We start from the raw sequence: 16456 nt of genomic DNA, 5'->3' as shown, positions 1-16456 counted from the left end.
CCCGTGTTCAAATTCAAGCCAGAAGCACTTTGTGAGAAGAAATCATTGTTTTTTTAAAAAAACCCATGGGACATCCATACTGTGGACTATTACGTGAAAATCTAAAAAGGTATTCTCAATACTTGATGGCCTGGGGCAATAGTGGAAATAAATAGGATACTAATTTATATACGGTGGGAACACAATTTTGAAAACAACAAACTCTTCCACAGACATGTATCTCACCTATTCATGCACATACATATGTACCTGTTCACACATACAAGTATGCAGAGAAACTATTAATCATTGTGCATAGGTGTTGGGTTTATAAGTAATTTTTTAAAAGATTTTTTATTTATTTACTTGACAGAGATCATAAGTAGGCAGAGAGGCAGGCAGAGAGAGTAGGAAGCAGGCTCCCCACTGAGCAGAGAGCCCAATGCGGGGCTCGATCCCAGAACCCCGAGATCATGACCCAAGCCGAAGGCAGAGGCTTAACCCACTGAACCACCCAGATGCCCCAATTATTTTCTTTTTTATACCTTTCTGTGTGTACCAAATTTTCTATAATCTATGTGCATTACTTCTTTTTATTGTGGTAAAACATTCATACTACACTTGATATTAGCCAAAAGGCCCAGAAGTGATTGTGGTAAAACATTCGTAACATAAAACTGACTATTTTAAGGGTAAGTATATTACTTTTAACATTAGGAATAATAGGGGTGCCTGGGTGGCTCAGTCAGTTAAGTGTCTGCTTTTGTGGTGCTCAGGTCATGATCCCAGGGTCCTGGGATGGAGCCCCACATGGGACTCTGCTCAGTGGGGAGCCTGCTTCTCCCTCTCCCTCTGCCCCATCCCCCGCATCATGCTGTCTCGAGGCATCTCTCTCTCTCTCTCAAATAAATAAAATCTTAAAAACTTGGGAATAATGGTTTTTGTGAATAGATGTGTACTAAGCAGGAGCTAAACTTACATCTATATTATAATTACAATAATGTGACCATCGTTTGTTTGGACCAAGGACAGGAAACGAATACAACCCGGAGAGATGAAGTGAGATGGATGGGGGATGGGCAGAAGAGTTGGGGGGTCATTGTGATGTGTTAATTGTTCTGAAAGCAGTTTTTCTCTATAGGTTGAGATCAGCCCTTTCAGACTTTTCAGTGCGGAGGAAGGAGAGGCCCAAATCTAGCCAAGAAAGCTGCAAGGGGAAGCCAGGGGTAACCGAGCCAGCAGAGAGACAAGTTAGAAGTTAGAGTCTCTTTCACTGAGACAGCTTTAAGGAAGAGAGGAAAGAAAAGTGGGCTTCATCTGGAGGCTTCATCAAAGACCTAAAAAAGCAGAGTATGGGAACAGGGAGGCTGCTTGGGCTCGAGCCAGCAGCCTCGAGTTTAGAAGCAGAAATGCCAGTGGAGTGTGTGTGAGTGTGTGTGTGTGTATGTGTGTGTGTTGGGGGGGGGGTTGCATCATATTTGTGTGAGCTTTCACGAGCTCCCTGGAAACCTGGCATCACCCAGGGTCACTGTACTTTGCAGCTGCTACCGCCCCCAAGCACAGCAAGGCATCCTCCTACCTGATGTCCCCTGCTCCCCCAAGTAACTCCTCACCTGCATCTTTCTCTTCACTGTGTCAAAAGGAAAGGAGAGGGTCTGGGTTACGGCAGCAGCCAGGCAGACATTGACGAAGTTCTGGAGGGGTGAGAACCGATCTCGGGGTCCATTCCAGAGTTTCTCCAGGTTCATGTAAACTAGAAGGGAGCCAGCAGAGAAGGGCAGAGCACCTGCGAAAAGAAGGCCAGGAAGAGGCTGCTGCTGTCTCCAGCGCTGCTGGCTTGAGAGCCTTGGGGAATCCCAGGCAAGTAAACAGGACTGGCTCCAGGCTCGTTAAAAGCACTCCAGCCAGAGCTGCCCGAAGCAACTTTTCTTCGGTGACAATAATGTGCTTCCTTTCGATAGGGGGTGTGTTATCTGTAAAATGCATCAAACAGTTCACTCAAGGTTGGCGCACTTTGCTGTATGCAAATTTTACTTTACAAAGAACTGCAAACAAATATCGGACTCTAGTTCGGGAGACACGTGTTGAACAGTGGCGGGGTGGAGGGCATTGATGTCAGCAAATTACGTGGAAGTCATCCAGAAATATGTAAGATGGACCGATGAATGGCCAGAGGGATGGACATGTACATGATAAAGCCATGTGTTAACTGGAGTGTCCGGATGGTGGGCGTGTGGGTGTTTTTGATTCTTGTAACTTCTGAGTGTACTGTCAGAAATTTTTAAAAAAAATAAAATCTTGGGGGGCACCTGGGTGGCTCAGTGGGTTAAAGCCTCTGCCTCCGGCTCAGGTCATGATCCCAGGGTCCTGGGATCGAGCCCCGCATTGGGCTCTCTGCTCAGCGGGGAGCCTGCTTCCTCCTCTCTCTCTGCCTGCCTCTCTGCCTACTTGTGATCTCTGTCTGTCAAATAAATAAATAAAATCTTTAAAAAAAATAAAATAAAATCTTGGGCGGGGGGAGATCACTTTCATAGAGGAAACAGGGAGTGGCACTTCACCAGGTTTCCAAGGCTAGGAGGGACTGGTCTCTGGCTGAGGAGGAGACAGTCTGTGCGAACTAGAAAGTGAGACTGTTCTGGTGAGCGAGGGCACTTGACCTTGTTTTGGGGAATGATGTGGCCATATCAGGGTCCAGGAAAAGATGTCAAGTAGGTAGTGCAGTTTTCAAGAAACTTCCAGAAACTTTGGGAGCTATCTTAAGTTTACAGAGGAGCTAAATTTCTCTGTCGAAATAAGACTTAAAAGAGAGGCTAGCATCAGAGGCTAGCATCAGCTAACTTTATCTTGAGGAAAAGGCAGTTATCTATTTAATAAACACATTGCAAATGAAGTACCAACCCCCCTGTTTACCTTCATTCAGAAAATATTTGTGGAGTTTATGTGATGTGCTCGGCCCTACACTGGGTGCTGGGAATACAAAGAGGCATAGGCTGATTCCTGGAGGAGACAGCTGATGTGTGTGCTAATTGGCCAGGGTGGGATGGCGGTACAAAGTGCTTTAAGCACACAAGGACCAGAGGGATTAATTTTACCTAGGGCATCAGGAAGGACTTCACAGAAGAGAAAACTTGCCCACTGGGTCTTGAGGATTGAGCAGGAGTTCACCAGACATTGGGAGAGCTGACAGGCAGTCCAGGCAGAGGGAACAGCAGGTGCAAAGGGAGTGGTGTTTCCAGGAAATTGCAAGTGTTTCTGGATGGCTGGGGCATGAGTGCCGGTGGAGGTGAGGGGGGCCGGGCCAACCGGGGCCAGGTGTGAAGGATCTAATGGTGTGTCATAAGGAATTTGGGCCTTTCCCTGTATCTCAGGAGTCAGGGAGGGCTGGAACAGAGGACAGAGGAATGAGGGTGGTGAAATGACCGCCTTTGGTTTCAGAAGCTCACCAGGCCCTGGCAGCAGTGCCTGGGACTGGGACCCTGTAGAAACCTCTTGTAAGTGTCTGTGGGAAGCATGAGGATGAGGGCAGAGGGAGGTGGGGAAGGAGGAGGGCAACAGATGGAGAGTGGAGTGGTCAAACTGACAGTACTTGGTGCCGGAAGCCAGAAGCCGGAAGCCACAGCGGAGAGAGGAGAGGAGCTGAAGCAGTTCTAGGTTTCTTCCGGCTTGGGCCACTGGGTGAAAGGCAGGTGATCGCGTTCTTTAGGGAACCCAGGAGGAGCAGGTGTGAGCCTAACGAGGACGTCGGGTTTAGTCTCGAGCTGGATGTGCCCTGGGAGTAGCAGGTGAAGGTGTCCAATAGCAGGTACTCGTCCTGCCATTGGGAATTGGTAGCAGTCAGTGGTTAAGACAGAGGGCTCTGGGGTTACATCGCTAGGTTCTTCCGCTTCCTACCTATGTGATCTCGGGCAAGTCCCTCAGTCCTCAGTCCCTGAGCATCTACTTCCTTGTCTGTAAGCTGAGGCTTCAGTGAGAAACTGTACGCCAGGCGTTCAGCACGGTGTGGGGCACAAAGAGAGCACCAGTAAATGGTAGTCACTATTGTTACAGAGGTCGGGAGTCCTTAGAGTATCATGATGCTTGGTTAAGTCATGAGCTTAGCTGAGGCCACCTGGGGTGGGGATGGAGGGTGAAAAGAAAGCCAAGGAAGGAGCCCCGAGGGAACAGTGACACGTGGGGGGCTAGCAGCGTCAGATCAGCCAGATAAGACAAAGCTGCCGGAGAGCTGGGAAAGACATCCAGGAGTTGGTGGGCTCCTAGAAGCCAGGCTTCCAGGAGAAGGGGTGGTCAGTCTCATTAGATGCTGCAACAAAGGTCCGATATCAGGTGAGAGTCTGCCGGGTTTGGCAATTGGGGGACTCTGGTGACTCGTGCATGTGTGGTCTTGGCAAAGGTTCCAGAGACCACGGAAGGTATGCTTGCTACCTGGTTGTGCTCACATATGTCTGTATGCAGGCCGAGTCTCTTTCCCGCAGTCAGATGGGGTGTGTGGGATTATCTTCCTATCAGTTTGGGCTGAGCCACCTTCACTCTCCCTTCCTCCCCTCCCTGGGATGTGATTGGCCAAAGTTAGGAGCGGGGTAGAGGGTATGTAGGCTAAGGAATAGAATGAAGCTAATTGGCTCCACATGGATTGAATCCACAGGAACTTGCCCTTAAAAAACCGCATTTAACTGGTTACAAACAAAGGTATACAATATTCATCTATACCAAAGAACATAACCTTTCTTTGGACAAGGTGAAAAGTTCCATCTTACCTAGAACAGTAAGGGAAACCCCTCGATACAGGGCTAGGAACCCTTCCTGTTGATAAACAGTAGAAAAAGCATGGAGGATCCCTCTGTAAGATGGTTCCAGCAAGTTCTGCACAATCAACCGGGTTTTGATGAGGTCTGTAGGGTACATCACAATGGTAGAAACCATGCCTGCAAGACTCCCAGCCATGATGGAGCTCCACTGGGAAATATGGCCCAGGTCATCCGTGAAGAGTATGACAAACCTAGGAGAAAAAAGGAGGAAAAACCCAAGAGAATCAGCTCTGGATTGTGCCTGAGTGTTCTATACCACTTCTTACAGTATCTCCCAGCATTTGGAAATGTTTTACAAAGTGAAAATTACTATATCAATGTATTAGGATTCACGAATAGCACATTCAATTCCACTATCTTAATAGAATTTCATGAGCTATAAGGAGATGCCTTTGTTCTTTATGTCTACCTTAAGTTCTTCCCACTTCATTTTGAGCATTTCCCCCTTTATCTGTGTAACTGTCAATCCTGGCTTGCTGGTGGGGTATAAATGAACAGGAGTACTTGGCAAATACTGAACTAGAATGTGCTCCTTTGGTTCTCTTGAAACTTAAAAGAAATGAAATTGCATGAAATGATGACTTTGAGCATCCTCAGTAACTAAGGTTTCTTTTTGTTTGTTTGTTTTAAAGCCTCTATGTCCAACGTGGGGCTTGAACTCACAACCCGAGACCAAGAGTCTCATGTTCTACCAACTGAGCCAGCCAGGCGTCATGCCCCTCCCTTCCCTCCCAGTAATTGAGTTTATTTATTTTTATCTTTTAAGATTTTATTTATTTATTTGATAGAGAGAGTATGAGAGAGAGCATGAGATGGGAGAGGTCAGAGGGAGGAGACTCCCCATGGAGCGGGGAGCCCAATGTGGGGCTCGATCCCAGGACTCTAGGAACATGACCCGAGCTGAAGGCAGACGCTCAACCAACTGAGCCACCCAGCATCCCCCCACCCCGCCCCAATAATTGAGTTTAAAAAATATCTTGGTTTGGACACCTGGGTGGCTCAGTCAGTTAAGCATCGGATTTCGGTTCAGGTCATGATCCCAGGGTCCCACTGAGCCTGCATAGGAGTCCCTGCTCAGCAGGGAGTCTGCTTCTCCCTCTCCTCCTTGCTCTGCCCCTCTGCCTGCTTGTGCTCTTTCTCTCTCTCAAATAAATAAATAAATAACATCTTTAAAAATATGGACTGGTTTAACAGTTATAAGGGAAGATGCGGCACCCCTGCTAGTTCCCTGGGAAATGACCAGTACAAACAAGATACCACTTCTCACCCAGCAGACTGGCAAAGATGAAAAAGTCTGACAGTATCAAGTGATGGGCAGGACACGTGGAGATGGAGATGGGAATGTTCCCATCTCCGCTGGCAGAAATGTCAATTGGTCCAGCCCCTTTGTAGTATCTAGCACAACTGAAAGAATGCCTCCTTTCACCCCAGCCATTCCATTTCTAGGTTCACATCCTAGAGGAGCTCTTGCCCACGCACACGTGCAGACAATACAACATTGTGTGTTCGTGTGAAAAGTCAGACAACCTAAAAGTCCATTCGTATGGGAATGGGTAAATTAGAGCAATTGTACAACTACAGCTACAATGAGCTTGAGGCTAGGTATTCATACAGATAATCCTAAAAGCATAAAGTTGAGCGAAAACAGCAAGCTGCAGGGTGACCTACAGTGTATGACAACCATCTATTTAAATGAAGAAACATACCCATAAAAGCATACCTTGTATTATTCATGGATGGATATAGCTACGTATTTTAAAAAGTGTCAACAGGGATGCCTGGGTGGCTCAGTGGGTGAAGTGTCTACCTTTGGCTCAGATCGTGGTCCCAGGGTCCTGGGATCGAGCCCCTCGGCGGGCTCCCTGCTCAGCGGGGAGTCTGCTTCTCCTTCTGCCTCTCACCCTGCTCTTGTGCTCTCTCAAATAAATAAATAAAATCTTAAAAAAATAGAGAAGTATTAAATAGGCCCTCGGGAAGATGGAGGGGGGAAGGAAATCGGAATGAACGGGACTTCTTTCTCTGGAACCTTTTATTTCTTTGTATTAAAAAAAGATACTTGAGGGGCGCCTGGGTGGCTCAATGGGTTAAAGCCTTTGCCTTTGGCTCGGGTCATGATCCCAGGCTCATGGGATCAAGCCCTGGGGAGCCTGCTTCCTCTTCTCTCTCTGCCTGCCTCTCTGCCTACTTAATGATCCCTGTCTGTCAAATAAATAAATAAAATCTTTTAAAAAATTGTTTTTAAAAAAAAAAGATACTTGAAGTATCTTTTATGCTGTCTTTCATGCTGTTACTTCAGGATGGTGGGTACATGGGCACTCTTCTTTGTGCTTCTTTACAGCGTTATAATGTGGCCCAAAACGGCTTTGGGTGGACTTTTCCAAATGCAAGCCAGGAAGACTGTTACGGTCCCTCTTTTTGGAAGCAGTCAGGACCAATCTCGGCAGAAATTGTTCAAAGGGCACTTTTACATTGTACACATTCCCTGCCCAGGAGGCAAAGGAATTTTACTCCTTGCTGATGAGGACAAAATCAAGAAGGGCTTGGAAACCAGGAAAAATAGTATTTTCTACTAGAGAATGGGATAGGGGAGAGGGAAGGAATAGTGAGGGTTTGAGTAAAAGGAAAATGAACAGGGCTAGGCTTAAAAAAAAGTATTATATCTTTTTCAAGATTTTACTTATTTGAGAGAGCGGGAGAGCACTCACAAGTGGGGGGGGAGGGGCAGAAGGAGAGGGAGAAGCAGACTCCCCGCTGAGCAGGGAGCCGGATGTGGGGCTCCATCCCAGGACCCTGGGCTCATGATCTGAACCGAAGGCAGAAACTTAAAGACTGAGCCACTCAGGCACGCTGTATCTTTTCAGACCATCCCCGGTTCTCTGGTTTTCAAGTCCCCCATAAAGAGGCGCATGTCCTGTTCCTTCAGCCTGGCAGCAAGCTGGGGCCCTCTGTGTGATAAATAAGACACGTGGGTATTCAGGTGAAATCATTTAAGGAGTCCTAGGACCAACCCTTTGCTCCCAAGTAAACACTCAATGATCACAAGCGTCTCTTTCAAGGGGTACCTGGGCGGCTCAGTTAAGCGTCTGCCTTCAGCTCAGGTCATGATCTCAGTGTTCTGGGATCAAGCCCCGCGTCAGGTTCCCCACTCAGCAGGGAGTCTGCTTCTCCCTCTCCCTCTGCCACTGCCCCTGCCCGTTCACTCTCTCTCTCTTCAGTAACTAAAATCCTAAAAAAAAAAAAAAAAAAGATAAAAGCATCTCTTTCAAGCTCTAGGAAAGTCTTCATTTTGTCAAACTATTGTTGACTACTGTTAACTGCACTAATTGAAACAGTCATAAAAGAAAAAAAAACAGTCATGAGTTAACCAGCTACTTCTGAAAGCTGCAGGTCACTAAAGCTGGGCCTTGCCAATGGGCCACTGGCCTCTCACTGCACGCTTCCATGTTCCTGCCTTTTCTCTCCCCCGGGGCCAGTCGAGTTGGAGGGGAGCCTGAGGAGGGGCAGGGGAGACGGAGGAAATGGACATGCTTGACCGGCCAGATGGTCTGCAGCCAGCTGGAACAATCCAGATGACGGTGGGAGTCTGAAATGCCAAAGAAACACCGTTCCTTCCCATCACCTCGCCTTCTTCCCTATCCCACTTGGCCACTTCCAGACTCATTTATCGAACTTCGACTATGCACTATGCACCACACAACTGTGCTCGCACTCAGCAGAGGTCCTAACGGAGCTCTACAGTCCTGCGAAAGCAGTTGGTGGAGAGGGACAATGGGAGAGGAACTAAGCCCTGGGTTCTCGGAACAACTTCATGGACGAGGAATAGGAACCCTGTCTCACGGCAGGTTGGTTTATAAAGTCGGGTCTTACTATCAAATGGACAAAATTCCAAAGAACCAAAGCAAGTCCTTTCTTCTCAGACTCTTATCATCCGGTAGAGACAAGGACCACCAACCCTTCCTCTGGGAACTGCAGAGTCAAGGCAGGTGACCCTAATAGGCCATCAGTCATCAGTGATGTCATCCTGCCCCGCCCCGCCCTTTCAGCTCTTGTCTGATTGGCTGGGGTAGCAGTGTTCCCCTTTCTGCTCTTCCCTGCCACCCCCGCCCCCCATGCACAGCTTTTCCCAGAAAGACTGGCTAAGCTGGTGAACAGCAGTAACCCCTTCCTTTCAGCCACAGGCTATCACACACCCCCGCCCCGCCCCCACCCCTGGTATCCGGAGTTAGGACTGCCACCCAGCTGAACACGAGCTCCTGGAGTGGTTATACAGTAAGAAAGTGGGGCTGGTTCCGAACTATTCCAGAGCTGCAGGGACACCAACCAACGTTTATACAGCTCGACAAACAGTTGTCCAGTAAAGCTGGAGGAAGATCCACTGGTCGATGGGTCTGACAGCCGGCCGCTGTGTTCCGCTCTATTTATTGCCAGGGCCCAGCTCCTAATAGACTCTACCCAGTGGATTTTTGATCATAAATCCAAGGGAGCAGACGTATCAGCATCACAATGGTGGGCAGAGCCCTGGACTAAGAAGCCAGAAGACCCGTTTCCAGTTCCAGCTCTGCCATTAATTCTCTTTGGGGACAAGTCAATTAATCACTCCATTTCCTGAACATTCTCCATGTTTACGCTTTGTTCAACCCCCCGATCCTGGGCTGTATACCATTACCCTCAGCCAACTGTTTCTGCAAACTCACAGCCAGGAAAGAGTAGAGATGAGTTAGTGTAAGGATGGACCAGTGGTATCATCTCTGTGTAGGAAGGCTAGCACCATGATTAGCCAACCACTTTGCTTTCTATGCCTAGCCATTCAGTGAAATACTCCCTTTTAGTTTCCAGGAGGAAAATAATCTCACAGGAAACATTATTAGCAAACTTAGGCCTGGGAACTCTTTCTTCCTCTCCCAGTCACCAGCCACCAGTCTGCGTCAGGTGCCCGCAGCTGCCACATGGACCAGTGCAACAGGTTACTAACTGGCCCAGCCACCCCTGGTCTTCCTCCTCTCTAGTCATTGTACCCTGCCACCAAGTGACAGTAATTCCTGTTGAGTTGCTCTAATCATCACCTCCCCACCACCACACCCCCTCAAAAATCTCCCACAGCTAACATTGGCCACACTGAATGAAGTCCAAAGTCCTTAACCGGGCCCTCTGAGATGGCATTCCAACCTGCTTTTCTGGCTGGACTTCCCAATGCTGCTGTAGACACACCCTGTGCTCCAGTCCTGCCGCATATCTGCCCACCTCTGTGCCTTGGCTCCTACGCATTCTCCCCAGACCAAAGCCAGGTGGTTTTTCTCCTCTGTGAGGTCCTCACATCTTCTCCTCCTCATCAGAAGCATGAATCTGTTTTCTTTTAAATATTTCATTTCTGGGGCACCTGGGTGGCTCAAGTTGGTTGGGCGTCTGCCTTTCAGCTCAGGTCATGATCCCGGAGTCCCAGGATCGAGCATGGCATCGGGCTCCCTGCTCAGCGGGGAGTCTGCTTCTCCCTCTGCCTCTCACCCCACTTGTGTTCTCTCCCTCCCTCTCTCAAATAAATGAATCAAATCTTTAAAAAAAATAAAGATTTCATTTTCAAGTAATCTCTACACCTAATGTGGGGCTTGAACTCACAACCCCGAGATCAAGGTGCATGCTGTACTGAACGAGCCAGCCAGGCGTCCTAGAAACGTGGATTTCTGTAGCACTCAGCCACATGCTGTGGACACAATAATCTTCCATTCTTCTGTTCCTCTGTAAGCCCTGGGGCCCCGGGAACATGCCCCTTTCGTCCCAGCAGGTACTTAAGGAGGCCTGGCTGTTATTAGTTCCAAATGAACACAGAGAGAAACGCAGCAGGGTGTAGTAGAGTTACGGATTTGGAGGCAGAATGTCAGCTGATGGGGCTCTCAGCCCTATCACTGAGGAATGGTGGGGCCAGTCTGAGCCCAATTCTGTATCTGGAAAATGGGCACGATACTTCCCACCAGATGGACCTTACCGAAATCCAATGATGTGCCCACACCCAGCCAAGGGTAACTAAGCGGTGATGGCTATACTGATCAGCTTGATTGTGGTGATCATTTCACCATGTATATGCACAGCAAAACATCAAGTTTTATATACTTTTTTTTATAGGTCAAGGACATCTCAATTAGGCCATTAACAAAACCGAATGATGTATATATACTAGGCAGTGTCGGGGCCAAGGACAGGCCTCCCCCATGATGGGCAACAATAGTGTGGTGGAGATTATCTTGAGCAGAAAACAATCAAGGCCCAAGACTAGGGCAGAAACTCTGACCTCCCCGCCAACAGCTTGAAAAGCCTTTAGAGGACCTGCTCCAGGAAGACCATCAATAAGGCAAGAATTAGGGGTGGTAGGGAGGAGTTTAGCAAAGGTTAAAATTCCTCTCTGTTCCCTGTTTCCGAGTGGCCCAGCCAACACTTACCAAACATTTGCTCTCTTTCATCCTGCTGTGATTTGCATTCCTTCCTTTTGGAGTCCCAGACCCCTACCTCCTCCTCCTTCGCTCAGAAGGACACCTATACCTCCTTTTGCCTGTCTTGGGAAACTCATATGTGTGTGGATTGCCCATGCGGAGGAAATGAAGTTTGATTTTCTCCCGGGAGCCTGTCTCACGTCCATTGAATTCGTCGTCCGACTAGAAGAAGAATCTTGGACAGAAGAAAAGCTCTTCCTCTCAGGCGGTGATTACCCGACCAGCCACAATACTGAAACCCGCCTGTAAAGTTTGGTCTCCTAATCCTCGGCCTACATTCCAAAGGCAGATTTCCATACCACCTTGTGGAGAGAACTGTTTACAGACATCAAGCCAGCTGTTGCTGAGGAGGAGGAAAGAGAGCCTGGAGACAAATGCCTCAGGATCTCCCTACCTTTCCTCCTCAGGGGCAGAGAAGGGAACTCCTCCCCAGCCTAGGTGAAATGTGGGCTGGCCAAGAGGACTCGTTTCAGTGAAAATGCAAACATCTCTGAGCTCTGAGGGACCTTTGAAGACTCATCTGGCATTTGCATGTTTAGATAGCTTCGGAAGAAGCAGCTGTTGTTGGGAGGTGAAAAATGCGCAAAGAATGAGGCCAGTGGGCAGAGGGTGGGGTGAGGCAGTAAGCTGGGGGACCTCTGTTGGGCCCTAAAGGCCAAGCTTCATTGGCGGGGGTGGGGGGGTGGGGGGAGCTGAAATCTGTGGCCTTTTGTGGCCATGGGTTGCCCCCCCCCCGCCCCCCTCCCGCCAAGCACTTTCCTCTGAGGCTTTGCCGACGACGAAGGCACAATTGCACACATACACCTTCCGAATGGTCTCTCTCCTGAGCCAGCCAACGCAACATTTCCAAGTTAGTGGAGGGTGGGAATGGGCAGGAAGCCGTCCCTCCCGACAGGTCTTCATTCCTTCCCTCCCCCAATCTCCTTTTGCCCCATTCCCCCTCCTCGCCGGTCCAACTCCGGGATCCTCTCTGCGCCGGGGGCTGCGCTCCGCAAAACGGCACCCGGCGGGCCGGGGAGGCCCCGCAGTGCACCCCAGGGCCTGCGCAGGTGCCGCGTCCTGGCCCGACTGCCCCGAGGGGCTCCCGCGCGATCCGGAAGGAGGTCGCGGCTTGCCGCGAGGCGCCCCCCCCCGCCCGAGGCCGAGCCCGAGCCCGGGAAGCAGGGCGGTGTCGGCCCCCCCCCCGCGGCGCCCCCTCCCCTCCCGGGCCCGCCCCGCCGCGCCGCGCCCGGCTCTTACTTGCGGTAGGCGGCGAGCTGCACGGCGCTGCAGGGGAAGAGGCGCAGGCACGCCACCGCGTTGCCCTTCCACAGGGCCCGGGGCCCCTCGGCGCGCCACACCCGGAGCCCCGCGGCCCACGGCCCCCGGGCTTGGCCCCGCGCGGCGCCGACCTGGGCCAGCACCGTGGCGAGCTCGAGCGGCGCGGTGAGGCTGAGGCTGAGCGCCCCCGCCACGCCCGCGCACAGCAGCCGCTGGCCGCCCGTCAGCCGGCCGTCCCGCCGCCACGTAGCCATCCCGCTCCGGCCGCCAGGGCCCGGCACCCCCCCCTCCCCACCCCGACCCCGGGGGACCGCGTGGCTCGGGATTGCGGCTCCCGGCGGACGGCCCGGCCCGGCGCGACGCGCGGCTCGGGGCCCCGCCCGACGTGGGGCGGGCCGCGGCCGGATCGGGAAGCAGGCTGCTCGCCCGCGCGCGGGCCTCGGGGTTGGGGCTGGGGCTGGGGAGGCCGCCCCGGGGCCGAGGCCGCGCCCTTCCCCTGGGCTCTGCGGCGGGCGGTGTTCTGTGAGCCCTGGAGAATTCCAGGCCCCGCAGGCTCTGCTTCTGGCTTCCCGCGTCTTCCGCGCTCCCCGAGCCCTCGCCGCCTCCCCTCTCTTGTTTACCACCCTTCCCTCCTTCCACATTCCACCCCTGGCCTGGGCTCTCCTCCCTCCGATCCCAAGAAGCGGCCCAGCCGTGCCAAGTGCGCAGGGCAGGAGGGGAAAAGAAACCTCTCACGCCGCGGCACCTATCACACTTGTCCAGCATTGGGCTTCCCGTGCGTGAGCTCACTGAATCCTCAAGAGAGCCCTTAATGGGCATGACCTCAGCTACTGCCCTCGGTTGGAGAGGCTCTGGCGGTGGTCTGGACCCTGGAACGTGCCTTGGCATCTTGGCAGCTCAACAGCTGTGTGACCTTGGGGGAGGTCACTCCAACCCCTCTCTGTGCCTCAGTTGCTTCATCTATAGTTTCTTCCTCTAGGGGTTGTTGTGAGGATTAAATGAACAGTGACACAGGTCAGCCCCAGCAAGAATTTCCGGTCCCCTTCCAGGGCCTTCTAGACTGATTCAGAATCAGATTGACAGGAGGCAGATGAACAGGAGAAAATCAAATGGAATTTTATACACACGGGGAAATCCACACAGACAGTGGACATTTCAAAGACAGGCAGAACAAGGTATCCGGGTCATCCTGAACTAAAGGACAGGTGGGGAGGGGTTTGGGACTTCACAGAGGAATGCGCTTCCCGGAACAATGAAAAGAAGAGCAGATGTCTGGCGCTGAGATGTGTGCCCTGCCAGACAGATGTGTCACTCAGATAAAATTGATCTCTGGTCATAATCCTTATTCTGGAAAAGACCCCCAGTGTAGATTCTTCTGTGCAGTTAAGGGAGGGGCAAACCCATCTTGGGGCAGCCGGCCAGTGGCCCCTCCAGCACTATGTCCGTAGCTCTGATTAGATACTACTTTGCAGAAGAGGAAGGCAAGACAGAGGGCTTGGCTTACCCTGGGTCACAGCTGCAAGGGGCAGTCGGGATTCAAATCTAGATTGATTTTACACCAACCAGCGGCTGCGCTACACATCCCCTGTGACTGAGAATGTAACTCAAGCAGGGACCTTCTCAGTGGCCCTGTCTGCTTAAGAGGACAATGGAGGCAAAGAAGGGCTAAGAGTGATTTGGCCAGAGTCCAAGAAGAATTTTGTTAAGTGAAACAGAATTCCAAGTGTCTCCCTGTCTCTGTTTTTGAAAAACCACCTTGATAGTAACAGTGCAAGGCAAAGGGGCCATGAGCAGTCTGTGAGGGCGAGACACCCCGGCACACGGTTGCTTTGAGGCTTATCTGGTTATTTCCTCCAACTGACTAACACACAGGACGATAAAGGAACCTTCTCTAGAAGGTGTCCCAGGGCCCAGATTCACAGGACTGGTTCTGACTCTGGATGCCTAGCTCTGCTTTCAAACATTGGAGAATGCTGACTTTTCATACTTCGTGACTTCTGTCCTGCTGTCAGCGGACTTCCCAAGCTGAGGGAGGTTGGAGAAAGGAGGCTTGCGACTGTGGACTTGAAGAGGCCTTGAACTGGAACCTGGGGCCAACAGTACCAGGACCTTCAGGTAGCACTTTGTCCTAAAGCTCCTTTCGCCCTGAGAATGGAAAAGTTGATGCAGCCATCCCATTGTATGGAGATTGGCTCAAGTCCCTTTTTTTCCTTTTGTTGCAAGGCAGCCTGTGTGAGGGGTTCACTGCCCCCATCCTGGGGACCGGGTATGGACATACTTTTCCTTAGCAATGCTATTCTTTTCTGTCCCTCATGAATAAGATTGTTCCGGTGAACCAGAGGTAAGAACCATTTTTACTTTTCATAGCTGTGGGCCAGGAGAAATCAGGAGCTGGTGGTTTAAAGTAAAAATGTATATATTTGTTTTGCTATAGGTTCAACAATTAAAATGAGTAATAGGGAAGTATATAGTTATTGCCTTCTGTCTTTGTAGCAGGGCGCTAACGGAATGAGGTGTGTTCCTATTCTCAGCGAGAGCCTCATTTATTTGCTAACCATAGAGAACTTATGTATATTGATCTTATAAATCACTTCCTGAGCATGTCCCGTATTTAGACGATGCCTTGGGGACTCAGGCTAAGTTTAACTGCTTCCTTTGCACACTTGGTGAAAAGTTGGTGAAGAAACACAGCAGGTTAAGGACCCACAACTTTGAAAAAGGCACAAGATGTGAAACTGGGGTACTCTTAAAAATAAATGTATGAGGGGCTCGTGGGTGGCTCAGTCAGTTAACCGTCTGCCTTCAGCTCAGGTCATGATCCCAGAGTCCTGGGATCAGGTTCCATGTCAGGCTCCCTGCTCAGTGGGGAGTCTGCTTCTCCCTCTCTCTCTGTCCCCCACTCGGGCTCTCTCTCTCAAATAAATAAATAACATCTTAAAAAAATAAATGTGTGATTACTTTAAGAAAACGATGCAGGGGCGCCTGGGTGGCTCAGATGGTTAAGCCTCTGCCTTTGGCTCAGGTCATGACCTTGGGGTCCTGGGATCAAGCCCCCACATTGGGCTCCCTGCTCAGCGGGAAGCCTACTTCTCCCTCTCCCACTCCCACTGCTCGTGTTCTTTCTCTCTCGCTGTCTTTCTCTCTCTGTCAAATAAATAAATAAAATCTTTAAAAAAATACATTAATTTGTTTAAAAAAGATGTGGAGGGTACCTTCTTAGTTGGTAGAGCACTAACTCCTGATTGGGGGGGAGGTTGTAAGTTCGAGCCCCATGTTGGGTGTAGAGATTACTTTAAAATAAAAATTTTAAAAGGAGGCAGGTAATAAAACAAACCAGCTGAGTAGTAATTTCACAGAAGGAGAAAGGTGGCTGGCTGACTGGAGGCACGAGGCCTCCTGTCACCCTGGTCCCGCCTTGGGAGATGCTAACAGTTTTAAATTCAACTGTCATTCTTCACTTTCTCTTCTAAGTGATATCCTTTCTCCACTGTACTGTTAAAAAAAAATCAACCAAATAATCTTGAAGATCTAATTGGCTTTCTTTCTTTTCTTTTTTTTGGGGGAGGGGGAGAGAACATGCATGACAGCGTGAGCAGCTCCTAGCAGAGGGAGAGAGAGAGAGAATCTTAAGCAGGCTCCACGCCCAGCATGGAGCTGGATTGAGACCCCTGAGATCATGACCTCAGCTGAAATTAAGAGTTGGACACTTAACCCACGGAGGCACCCAGGTGCCCCTAAGTGGTTCTTCTTTCTTAAGTGATTCTTTTTATAAGATTTATTTATTTATTTATTTATTTATTTAACAGCGATCACAAGTAGGCAGAGAGGCAGGTAGAGAGAGAGAGAGAGGAGGAAGCAGGCTCCCCGCTGAGCAGAGAGCCCGATGCAGGGCTCGATTTCAGGACCCTGGGAGCATGACCTGAGCCAAAG

At 50.4% G+C, this 16456-nt stretch overlaps 1 protein-coding gene across 3 annotated transcripts; it reads right to left on the bottom strand.

The window, feature by feature from the left end:
- Nucleotides 1-1439: 1439 nt before the first annotated feature.
- Nucleotides 1440-12797, bottom strand: LOC116863081 (solute carrier family 25 member 43-like). 3 transcript variants are annotated; one of them, XM_032850580.1, is made up of 3 exons: nucleotides 12506-12797; nucleotides 4734-4975; nucleotides 1440-1765 (listed from the first exon to the last, which is right to left on the bottom strand). In XM_032850580.1, exons 1-3 carry the CDS (start codon nucleotides 12778-12780, stop codon nucleotides 1524-1526), a joined length of 759 nt encoding a protein of 252 aa, XP_032706471.1. In that variant the 5' UTR covers nucleotides 12781-12797; the 3' UTR covers nucleotides 1440-1523. The 3 variants fall into 3 exon arrangements, with proteins under 3 accessions (XP_032706471.1, XP_032706472.1, XP_032706473.1); XM_032850581.1 differs by lacking the exon at nucleotides 1440-1765 and adding an exon at nucleotides 3307-3796; XM_032850582.1 differs by lacking the exon at nucleotides 1440-1765 and adding an exon at nucleotides 3307-3790.
- Nucleotides 12798-16456: the final 3659 nt, after the last annotated feature.

Source organism: Lontra canadensis, unplaced genomic scaffold, assembly GCF_010015895.1.
Source record: "Lontra canadensis isolate GAN:19392208 unplaced genomic scaffold, GSC_riverotter_1.0 scaffold511, whole genome shotgun sequence".
Lineage (NCBI taxonomy): Eukaryota > Metazoa > Chordata > Mammalia > Carnivora > Mustelidae > Lontra > Lontra canadensis.
Note: the sequence above shows the minus strand (reverse complement) of the source record. Positions and strands in the feature narration are given on the sequence as shown.